The sequence below is a fragment of the Chamaea fasciata genome, unplaced genomic scaffold, assembly GCF_029207755.1.
Source record: "Chamaea fasciata isolate MVZ Bird 193981 ecotype frontalis unplaced genomic scaffold, bChaFas1.0.hap1 SCAF_2, whole genome shotgun sequence".
NCBI classification, from domain to species: domain Eukaryota; kingdom Metazoa; phylum Chordata; class Aves; order Passeriformes; family Sylviidae; genus Chamaea; species Chamaea fasciata.
Window position 1 is genome coordinate 42,708,234 of NW_027094087.1, and position 12,290 is coordinate 42,720,523.

At 35.4% G+C, this 12,290-nt stretch overlaps 1 protein-coding gene across 3 annotated transcripts in view; it reads left to right on the forward strand.

Moving 5' to 3' along the window:
- DDX10 (DEAD-box helicase 10) overlaps positions 1-12,290 on the forward strand; it is a 161,126-nt gene that overhangs the window by 21,601 nt on the left and 127,235 nt on the right. For all 3 annotated transcript variants that reach the window (XM_066175800.1, XM_066175799.1, XM_066175801.1), the window contains exons 10-11: positions 4,770-4,871; positions 11,568-11,655. In XM_066175800.1, coding sequence (XP_066031897.1) covers positions 4,770-4,871; positions 11,568-11,655 — 190 coding nt within the window. The remainder of the gene's footprint in view (positions 1-4,769; positions 4,872-11,567; positions 11,656-12,290) is intronic.

Genomic DNA, 12,290 nt, shown 5'->3' on the forward strand with positions numbered 1-12,290 from the left:
AAGATAGATTTCTGTCATGTCATGTAACTATCCTCTTAATTTTAGTGGGTTTTTTTTTTGTTTGTTTGCTTTGTTTTTTTTTTTTTTTTGTTTTTTTTTGTTTTTTTTGTTTGTTTTGTTTTGTTTTGTTTTGTTTTTTAATCAAGTGAAGTTATTTGGCAACACTTCGTGTTTCTTTGCTAAGGAAATGGTGTTCTGAACATTTTAAAACCATTCTTCTCTATTCGTAATTAGCTACTACCACATTGTCCTAAGTAATTTATCCCACTTCGTTTTTGTCTGCCTTTGGCACTTGTTCTTGATTGTAGGCATCTTTCTTTTTCTTATCTGCAGTCACTGTAAATATAACTCTTTGCTTCATAGCACTAACGGTGATTTTCACAGCTTCCTGCTTGTAAGTCATAGTGGAGTTGCAGAGAAGTTGTTTGCCTTTTTCAAAAGTATGGAAGTCAGTAGACTCTAGCAAATAAGGCAGATACAAACTAGAAGACTTTCCCCCAAAGGCTTCCTGCAAATAGGATGCAATTTTCCATGGACTTGGAATAAATTGTATCTTGTACCCTTAAAGACTGTTAAGATCACAGTGCAAAGATGAGTCGCCTCTCTGGTTTCTTGATCACCTTGAGGAGATGACAGGATACGATCAGTTACTACACAATCCAAGAAAGTTTGATTGCTTTCAGGTTTTTAATTTACTTTTCTTCAGCAGAGTCAAAGTGCATACTTATTGGATAATAAATCACCAGTGTAAATTAACATTTTTGGACAGATGTTTGGTTTTGGTGATGATGGACAACTCGAAGGCTGCAGTCAGCAAGAATAGGGAGAACTTCTAATATTGTCTCATCTGCAGAAGTAGTCCTTCTGCTGAAAAATTACAGTAACCAAGGTTGTTTCTTCACTGTCATCTGTAAAAGTTTAAAGGCTTTATCTGTGTGCTGAAAATAATTACAGAGATGTTTCTTCTTTTGCTTTAGTAGAGAACTTTATTCCTGTAGGATAATAAGGGGCATTTTTTACTCCTATGTTTTAGGCATTGTAAATGGAAACAAATTTTGTGCAGCTCTGTTCTTGTTACTGTTTATGCCAGGTTTTAGTAGCTTGTTCTTTCATAAGTTTGCCAGTATGGAAGCTTTTAGTATTAAATATGCAGAGGGAACACCTTGAAGAACTTAAGTTTTCCACTGAAGCCTCTCAAGATTATCTGTAACCCCTTATTTTTCTGATTAGCACATTATGAGGTTTTTTTTTTTTTGGTGTTTTTTTTTTTTTTTTTTTTGAGAAATAGGATAATACCCTGCCCAACTAAATCTCCTTTTTTTTTAGGCTGCATTTTGCTTTCTTTAAGTAAACACCCACTAAACAGATACAAACTTTCCTAGATGGTATTTAAGATCATTTGGTTCTTAGCTTTATCCAGTCTGTGATGTTTTCGTTTTTGTATTTACCTCTGAAGAACATTGTTGTTGTTATTAAACTGTTTGTTTTAATTATTAAGTTATGATTATGGTATAAAAGGGGCAGACTGTTTCTCCTTAACTTGAATTTTTTTAAACTACTGGCATTTAAAAGAATGTTTCCAAAACATGTAAGGAAAAGGATTGCACTGTATCAATAGTTACCAAATGACTTTCAGTCCTTTAGAATTTTTGAAAGCATAGCTCTGAGAAATATTTCTATGTTGCTTTTTCATTTTCTTAGTAAGTGGCAAAAGATGAGGAAATATAGGTGCTTGAAAACCTCTCTTTTCTTTATCTATATTTTCATGTGACTGTTTCTTTACTTAGCCGTAGTACTACGTAAAGGCTTTGCGAGACTTAATGCAAACATTGAAATAGTTGATGTCCATAGATACCAGATATAATCCTTGGCTTTTTTGGTGAATTACCTATGGAATGTGCCTTTAGGATTTGTACTTTCTGAAGAAATTACTGACTCAGCATACAATGAGTTTAGCCCTAATAACACCAAATCAACTTTTAAGGGTCAGAGTCAGGGTTTATCTGATTCTGCATCCTGTTTCAGAGTGGCCTCGTGGATACTGCTGGAGAGCTATGAAAACAAAAGAAACGTAGAATGATTTTTCCTGTACTGTGTCATTGCAGATTTTGGTTTTGTGGCTTGTAGAGAGGATATCTGCACTCTCTGGCCTTTGATGAGTATTTCTTCAGTGATTTCTATGACACTGGCCTTTCACAGTGTTTTTCACACTGAATAAAAGAGATATGATAAAGAAACAATTTATAATGCCAAGTCAGGCACTCTGGAATAAGAAATACCACAAGCAACAAAACTACACAAATCCATGCCTTTAGCTAACTTTAAGGAATCTGAAAACATCATTTGTATGGGTTTATTTAGTACAATCAAGACTTTTCTTGACAAATGACAAAGATTGTTAAGAAATTTAAGAGACATCTTTTGCAGATACCAGATCATTCATGTAGCTCTTGTTGGAGCCTTTCCTTTTATGTCTTTTGCTTTGGAGAGGAAAGCAGAACTGTGTTATTCTGTACTCTAAATTGGTGAGACTGGTATTGGCAGCAATATTCTCTCTGTCTTCCTGTCTGGTACATAAAAGACGGTGTTTTCATCCTTCTTTCCAACAGTGCTCTGACAGCTCAGGTTCTTTTGATGAATAATTGGCTGTATTGATAGTATGATCATCAATTTTTACAATAAAATGCAAAGTCCTCTTAAGGTTCAGTGGCTTTCCAGGATTTCATTGCTTGTTCAGGGTGGTGCCGGTGTCTGACAGGCACCCACCTTGTGGATGTATCATTTTTAATTTGGTTGGGTTGATATATATAGAACTTTTGTGAAAGGTGCACTTGGTCTATGTAAGCAAATTGTTCCCAACCTTAATTATTGTATAAAGGGTGCAAACATTCATGGGATGTTTGGTCAGCAGTGACAACATGCTTGGTAAAGATAATAAATTGCCTTAAACTAAACATATGTATTGCATTAGAACTCTTTCTAGAAAAGATTGTACAAGCTGATATTTTTGTATTAAGAACATTTTAGGTCTGCTAATGAAATGGATTTAAATGAGTATAGTTTTTGTACAGTACCAAAGTACTCTTATCAGTCCATGTATAATCCATGTTAATTTACATGATGTTGGCATGTAACAGAGATTCTTCTCATGTCAATTTTATTTTCATGTAAAATTCCAAAATCTAGAATGGAAAGCTTAAAATTTCATGATGAAAACATTTACTAGACACGTGTAGATTATCTTTAGAAGTTGGTATCCAAACCCATCATATATAGCATTGGGGAAAAAAAAATTCCGGGCATCCAAGAGCATTTTGTTGTGATTTTTCAAATTCATCAAATGAAAGCAGAAAGCTGTAATAAAAGCTGTCAGACTGTTTTAACTGCAGATTTTGTTGCTACTTGCATTGCTTACTGTGCTGTGACAGATAGTGTTTATAGTTTTCAAACAATTCTGCAGTACTGTTTTTGCCAAGTGATAACTGTTTATCCTTGGAGAAATGTGGACTCCCTGTATTCCACCAGAAATTATTTTTGTCAGTTAATGGTATGATTCTTGTTTGGTGTGCTTGAGAGCATCCTTCTGCTGTCCCTGGCCTCCCTAAAGAAGCGATTTCAAAGCTGCTCTACAGAGCAACTTAACCAGTCTTGTTTTGCTTTGTCCTACACATTCCTCGTATCAGTTGGTTATGAGTTGAATTCTGTCCAATTTTGGCATATTTCTGAAACTCAGTTGGAATTTTTTTTTTTTTTTTGTAATGAAGGACTGTGCAGTATTTGCTCATCAATCTGTACTCTTAAGAAGTATTTGTAAATATAGACAAGGAAACAGTGCACATACTACAGTAGGTACAGACTTGGTGCATACAAGCTCATCAGCACCCACTTCTTCAGTAGAACTTAAACCCATTGTGTTGTTTGTTTATTAATGCTTTTGGGTACTTTTTCCTACATGAAGGTCCTGAAGCAAAAAGGTGCCAAAAGCAGGATCTGATGTTTTCTTGCACAAGAATAAAATGATCAAGAAGATGCTTTAAGCATAAATTAGCTGATTTTTTTAATGTCTTTGCTAGCCATGTATCTTGAGTAATTACCAGCTCATCTACATTTGATAGAGCTGTTAATGCTCTGAAGAGTGAATGCTAGATACCTTCTTATGGGATCAGTCTGATTGTATCTTTTCTTTTGCACCTGGAAACTGCTGCTGTAAATGAAAGAGCTCCTGTTTCTATGCATTTCTTTCAGTGATGTCTCTGTGACCTGTTAGCCTTTACTGAATATGTTTGGAGTTGTAATTTGAGACCGAGGCACTTACCCTTTCATAGCCCTTCCCTCTTTGCATTGCAGGATATACAAAGAGAATCAGTTTTTACCCAGTGTTCAACCTTGCCTATTGGCAAAGGGTGAATTCAAGTAGATGGATTTTCTAGTACTGTAATTGAAGTACACTTCGATCCAGTGCCATTTGTTTACCACTAATACTTCAAATCAAGGAAAGAAAAGATTCACTGATCGGAGTCCATGTCTTAGCCCCAGATGTTTAGAACTCTAGGCATAGTTTTAAAATCAGCTCAAGTAGGGGTATTGGCAAGTCACTTAATTGGTTTGCCTCTTCTTTTCCATTTGTTATGTGGGAGGTTTTGTCTGTTCTTTGGACTGCTTATAAAGAATCAAATGTAAATTCTCATTGGCTATTGAAATCATCAGCAAAACCTGTAATTTTTTCATGTTTGTTTGAGGCTTTTTTTTTCTTTCCCTCTTCTGATCAGGTACAAAGAAGGTGGTGAAGCTTTGTTAGTATTACTTCCTTCAGAAGAAAAAGGCATGGTGGAACAGCTGGCACAGAGGAAAGTACCTATCAGTGAAATCAAGTATGTAGCTAATGGCCTGTCTGTTATTCAGCCTTCTTTCTGCAAGAGTAATGTGTGATGAGTCTATGACAATCTTGATAAAGTGCTTTAATTGCCTGGAGCTGGACAAATCAGAGAAATGAATTACTTTTGGTAGTGTTGTAGAAGGAAAAGACCTTGAGAGGTTACCTATTTTATTGCTGTTCCCAAAGGCAGGATGCTGCACAAATCATTCTTATCATATGCCAATTAAAATGTTCACAATTTCCCAAAGAGACCTCATCCGTACTCAGCAGTTACTACCATTAACATTTTTTTCTTCAAGTGTCTGATAAGACTTGTACATAATTTAAATGGAGTATTTCTTTTGTCTTGTGCCAAGAATATATGGAAAGTGATGTATTCTCTCTCTGCAGCTACTTTTTATGTAATTGAACATGATAATGCTCTGTTTCTTTTTTGCAGATTAAACAATTACAATTTCTTTAATCTGTCCCTGTATGTGTTTATTGCTGTTATCATTTTTGTTTCTTTTATCTGTCTTTTTTTTAGTTCTGGACTATCTCTCCAATTTGTCATGACCTTTCTGAATCAGTTAGTTGAAGGATAGGAAGTAAAAGATGGTCATTGTACATACTTAAAAAGGGGGTTCCAAGAGAAACCTCTAAGGCGCTATGCTATCTGTACCAATAGAATTGACTTTGAAGGAGTTGCAGAATATAACAACACCAGGTAAAAATAAAAAAGCATGTTTCCATTTTCTGTGAAATGCAGAGTAATGGATATGTAGGAAACACAAAAACCCTAACTGTAAAAATATTAGGAAAAGAAAAAAGACTACCACTGAAAGAATTGATGGTAGTTTCTTATTTTGCAGCTATAGATAGGAAGGAGTTTACTGGGTTTTGAGCCTGTCAGTCTGATGTTGAATTAGAAGAGAAAAGAGAATGTGAAGGAAATATGGAAGAAGAATTGAAAACAAGCCAGAAAATGTGACTTGAGCCTGACTCAATTTTTAACACTTAGAAAGTTCAGGTCACACCATGCCAAAAATAGTACAGCAGAGGTAGAAGAAATCTGAGAAGAATGACAAGGTAGAAAATATAAGTTTCTGTATGAGTGGGTATGAGCAAAGCTAGGAACTGTTTTATTTTGAAAAGCTGTGGCTTGCATGTGAAGATACAGATACCTAAGCAAAGAAGAGAATTAACTGCACTGAAGTTCTCTGTAGAACAATGGTTTTTGAGAAGAAATCAAATTAGGATGAAACTTTAGGTGATTATTTACACTTCATTGCTTAATCTTCAGGTTTGCTCAACATTTACAGGTTGACATTTCTTCAGAGAATAGAAACAGTGCATATAGCACTTGCTGGATTTAAGGTTTCATTTTTATTTTTTAAAGTATTTTTGTTATATAGGATATGCCATTTCAAAGGCTCTTCTGAACTGTACTTGTAATTGCTATTTCTGTGTAACAAATTGAGTACACAGCAGGTGGTGAAATAAATCCACCTTTCCTGGTTAAACACATGTATCAAATCCATACAGGATGTGCCTGAACTTCAAACATGAACAATTTTTGCTAAAACAGTGAAATATGTACTAGCATGCAGTCCAACAAGTACTTAATGAGAAACTCGAACAAAACCTCACCAAATGAATGTGGATAATATCAGTAAAGAAACTGAAGTCTGATATTTCTCTTCCCTTAAGCATCACAGTGCTTTAAAAGGATCTATTGTATAACCACTGCAGTAAATCCTCTCTTTCCAAACTTCATCATTTTCCTTCTTAAAATGGTAGTTACTCAAGTAGTTTATCTTACTTTTATATTCAGTAAATAAATGTCTGATCTCATGCACATAATAAATATTTCCCCTTTCTTTGTCGGCTAAGCTTTTAACTTCGTAAGTAATGGTGTTAATTGTTTGAACAACTTATCAAAGGAAGCAGTAAAAAACCTCTTTAGGCTGTATTTATCCATGTAAATAGAAATCCATGGTTTTGTACAGGGATATTAATCCAATTTTAATAGGGCAAATATTTCACCACCAATAAATGCATATTATATTTATAATCCAAGTTAGATGGGTCTCTGGAGAGACATTCATGGCTGCATTTCTTAACGTATTGTTGTTAATTTGATGTTACTTTAATGGAAAATTCTGAGGTTTTTTTGTTGTGGTTGTGGGGTTTTTTTTGCTGGTTTGTTTTTTGGTTTTTTTTAACAGTACCCCAAAAATTCATTCTTGTACCAAGCCACTAGGACATACGTATTATAAATACATTTAAGTCATATTCTTAATTGGAATGATTATTTAAAAAGTCAAGAGTTTTGATTGATAACATATCTTAACAGCCTGCCGTAAGATCCAGTTTTTCACTCTTCAAAACAAACTTTAATAGAATTTATAACATCATAATGAAGGGGAGTGCTTTCACTTAGAATGGTCTACCTAGTGTCTTAAGATTTAAAAGACTTACATTGTCCTTGTAAGAGGCTAACTAAAATCCTTAAAAAGTTATTACTTGTGGATTGCAAACCAATTTGATTCCAGAAGGTTTTAACTACAGATTTTTTCATGCTGTTTACTTCTAGCCAGTTTCCCAATTAATACAACCCCAGTGTGTTTTGTCAGTTTATAAATTGTTTAAGAAGTTGCATGAACCCTTTGGATCATGTTCCAGGTCTTGTGGTGAAGTCTTCTCCTGTTGTTTGTGCTTATTCACCTAATTATAGATTCTTAAGAATTCTAACTTGGGAATTAGAAGATAATGAGCATTGCTTACTGCCAGCAGAGTTTAACTCTTGAGGTTTCTGAAACTCTCTCTGAAAGCTTTTTATCAAAAGCTTACTTCTAAACACTGTTGTCTATTCAAGTGTTTGTTTTGCTGTTCTTATTAATCTGTTGTCTGATATAGTGGTCATAAGAACTCTGTTATTTTTCTTATTTTGTAGTTTTTGGTTTGCAAATTATTTTTAATGTTCTTTTATTATATATGGACAGATCTTTTAAAACAGCTTCATAACTTTAAATTAGAGAAAAGAAGAACTTTTCTTTTTCCTTGATACCTGTTTGAAAGACTAGGCAAAAGAGCCTAAATTTAATTTTCTTAATTTTCAATTTTAGATCTAAGTTGCCTGTAAAGGTTTTCAGTAAACAAGTCCTTTCTAATCAGCACAAGCTGCCAATTTATAGGTAGTGCTTTTAACAGTACATAACTTCTTAATTGTTCGAACAGAGCAAGAGAAAGTGCAAAATATGAAGTAGTAAATATATCTTAGAGGATTCAAATATGGCAAAAAGGTACTCTGAAAGTATTAAGTGGTATGTACATTTTTTAAAGGAGTCTGTAATCTCAAAGTTTTCCATGCAAGCTGTAAACTTCAATTATTTTTGATAGCATTTTGAGGTTACTTTGTTGCATCCAACTTTGTAGGGTAAAAAGATAAGAGCTGCTTCCTCAGGTGTTAGATTTTGTGTCTAGAAAATTTTACCAAAAGAAGTGCAGTTATGAAGATACCCATGATGTAATACGGCTTTCTTTAATATTATGGCAAAAAAAAAGTTGTTTTTTGAGGAAAAGAGCGGTAACGGCAACAAGCCACCTCTTTTTTCCTTCTTTTTTCTTTCTCCCAGTGGGTAATACTTGGATGTGTATTCCACGCGTTGGCAGTATTAATATAGGGGATCTGTTAAACCTTGCTGCCTCCCAGTTGCCATAGTTACTGTAAGACAACACATTGATGTCACTAATCAGCGTGGTTATACACCTGTGTGTGATCTGCCGGGGTGAGCCTGCCTTAGGTGCAGCCCTTCCCCCTCCCTCCAGCCTTCCGGTTGTCCAGTGTAACCACAGCCACCTTCAGGACTGAGAGCATAGGGCAAAACCTGCTGCTTGGAAGCTGGGTGAACAAGGAAGACTGTTTTGCTACCTCGGGGCAACAGGGTCTTTTAGGTGGTTGTTGATCTTTCTTGCTTAAATTCTGTTTTGGAGGAGAGTGGGGAAAAGACAATGGCTAGTTAAAACGGTGCTTGTATCCTAGTATTAAAACCAGGGAAAATGAGAGGAAATCAAACTGTATCAACCAGGAAATTTGGAGATTGCTGTCTGGTCAGTTCATAAGGCCGAGCAAGCTAGGTTCATGTTTACATCATGGCACAGTCAAGTGTGGCCATATATGCAGCTGGTAGGCAAAACTGTAGCTTCAGAAAGCTGTGCTGCTCCTTAAAGGTAAGATATGTGATCACAAAGTAAGAAATAACCAGCCTACTTGAAATGGCAGACAATGTTATAGAATCCCCTTCTGGCCCTTGCATAGTTGGTTTCAGCTCACTGGTTCTTAGCCGTTGAGGCAAGCTTATAAATTATGATAATTCATTTCAGTGTTCTCCTAATAGTCACATGTGTACAATTTATTGTAAAGAGTTTTATTTGGTCATAAAGAAATATCATACTCATTAAAGCCAAAATCCAATTTAACAGTTGCCAGCTTTCTCATTTTTTTGAATCTCAGCATGAGAGGAAGATGATAGTGGGTGACTGTCATGATACAGTTGGAGAAAAGAGAATTCAGTACTATTTCTGTTTTTTTGATAGTCAGTGCTGTACATTTGCTTATTCATTAACAAACACATAAGCTCAAAATGTGCCTGGGGTACATGTTCTTAGTTGACATTGCTTAGATTTATACCACATTATCTAGCCATCTTTTAAATGTGAAGTGTCTTGTGGGTTTTTGTCTTTTTCGAACCCTTTTCTTGCAAATTTCAAATTACTGAAAATTTATATGCAGTCTACTAAACTGCTGTTGCTGTGTTTTGTCTAGAATTGTTGACTGTTTTGCTTGGAGCATCAATGACATATAGTCTCTTATAAATAGTGGATCATATTCCTCCAATAATCAGGTCATAGAAATAATGAGTAATAGCATGTCCAGGTGAAAATTGGAACTTTATAAGCATTTTGAGTTTGACAGTGGCAGCAGGGAGTAGTTGGCAGTCTCAGCTACTCTTTAACTAGTGCTCCAAGGCCATTTTTGCATTACTTAAAGATTTCACATAGACCATGCTTCCCTATTTTATGACAATGTACAAGTGCCAGATGCTTTCCTGACACCAACTACACCATCTGCTGTTTCTTTCCCGTTCTTGAAACCTGCTAATGCTGCTGTGGAGGATAATCAAACTGATGAATTATATTTTGCTTCTGACTAAGCTATGTTAGCTGGTAGTGCGTTTGCTTATTTTCTTAGGTCCTTACAGATTGGGTTTTTTTGGTATCAAGAAGAAGTTAATTGTTTAACTTTAACTTGCCCCTTTTGAATATGAGCACCATATTTACATGCCCTGTTTGATAGGATTTTTTTGCCTTCATCTCAGATGAGTTCTTATGATTAGATACAACTGTAACTCCAAGGTTTTTACTTTCTCTAGTTGCTGTGGAGCAAATTTCTTCTGACCCAGCTGATTTATCAGAGTACTTGGTCTCCCATGATTTGTGATTCTGGTGTGAGCTTGCACTCTGCTGTAGCTGTTGTTAGCTGACTGATTGCAGCTGCCACTTTGAGTGAAGATGCAGAAAAAAGGCACTGGCTAATATAAGGGCTTTGAGGTCATCTCTTAATAGCTTTCCCATAACTTAGCAGCAATCCAACGCTTTCCTGGACTGTCTTACTACTGGTGTTCATATTAATTTTTTTATAACTCATGCTGTCCCTTCCTTGCTTTTTGTATCATTATATTTCAAAGGTTTGTTGGTCAATTTGTTGCTCACTCAATTTTTCATGCTGCTTTTTTTCTGTCTTATGCCTTTACATTTTTAGAGCAAATTATGTGCTGTCTGAAAACCAGAACTCATGTTTTTTGATCACTAAAACTGTAGCTAATAGTGCTTGTGTACACTGTAGTTTTCCCCGGCTGTATCTGAACAGAATGAAGAAATTGAAATTGTAAGGGAATGAAGTTTGGTATTTGTTTTCATATTCAGTAAGAATAACCTCCCACAAGATTTGCTAGGTTGTATGAAACACTGGGGTGGCAGTAAGCAGCTCAAAAGTAGATGAGATCTGGGCAAATAAGTTTGCAATAATGTAGGTATCACTGGAATAAGTTTAAAAATTCAGAATCTGAGAGAGGACCTGTATGTCTTTTTAGTAGGTTCAATGCCAATTTCTATGGTGCAGTCAATATTCTTTATTTACTTGAGAAGCTCTTAAATCTGTTTAATCCCAATGTCCTTTATTATTGCTCACCTGGCTATTCTTTCTATGGAGTACTTAAATTTCAGTATTCCTGGCACAATGAATCCTGTTTAAACTTTTAAAAATGCTGACAATTTCCTTATGAAGACTTTTATTTCAGTATAAAGTGATACTATAATTCATTATGCTGTTTCTGTATTTTTGCAGTATTTCTATAAAATCTAAAAGTTCTTTTCTGCTGGTTTCTGCTTTGCTTTGGAAGAAATTTCACCACTTTCCATGAAAACTGTCTGAATAAAACAGCTGCTACTTGTCTTTTCTGCATTATTTGTGTGAGGAGGATAATCTTCATCTTTAATATGTTTCCATTCTGTGTTATTTCAGTGGTAATAGCTCTGTGCATATTAAAGCAATGCAATAGATGTGGAGGTACTCCTGAGAACCTAATAGGTGCTTATTTTGGCATGTTCTAATAATTAAAGCTTTTTTTGTTTGTTTGTTTTAAATTAGAATTAATCCTGAAAAACTTACAGACATCCAAAAGAGGATGCAAGCGTTCTTAGCTCAAGATCAGGAGTTAAAAGAGAAAGCTCAAAGGGTAAGTAAGTCATCTGCTGCTACACTGTAATTCTTGGGGCATGTTAGTTGAATAGTACTGCTGTTCAAATACCTGACCAGCTCAGATATGCCCTGGAAGCAGTGTTTGGAACTGAAGAACCACCAGAGATAATTGAGCACTTGGAGAATTTCCTATATTAGGAGAGAAACATAAATAAGAGAGAACCAGAGACTTCTGAGGGATGCCCAGTGACAGGAGAGGAGGCAACAGGCACACATTTCTGTATAAAAGGGTCTATTTAAACCCAGACAAAGCCTTTCTTGTGAGAGCGGTTGTACACCAGAAGGGCAAGGCTGTGCAGTCTCTAAATGCTGGTTATTAAAAACTGGGTTCCTTCCTGAGCAGCCTGCCCTAGCTGATCTTGGTTTGAGGAGACGCTTGGACTAGGTGGTCTCTGAAGTTTCTCCTCGACTTCAGCTAATCTGCGTTTCTTGGAAAGCTGATACAGAAAATTTCTAAATAAGGCTACTAATAAAAAAAAGTTACTTAAAAATAGCAGATCACATAGACTTGAAAAATTAGAAATATGAAACCATGCAGGCCTCAACATGCCCACCTTGATCAATATTGTCATATATCTTGAATAAATGTGACAATTTGTCCTTTCGCAGGGT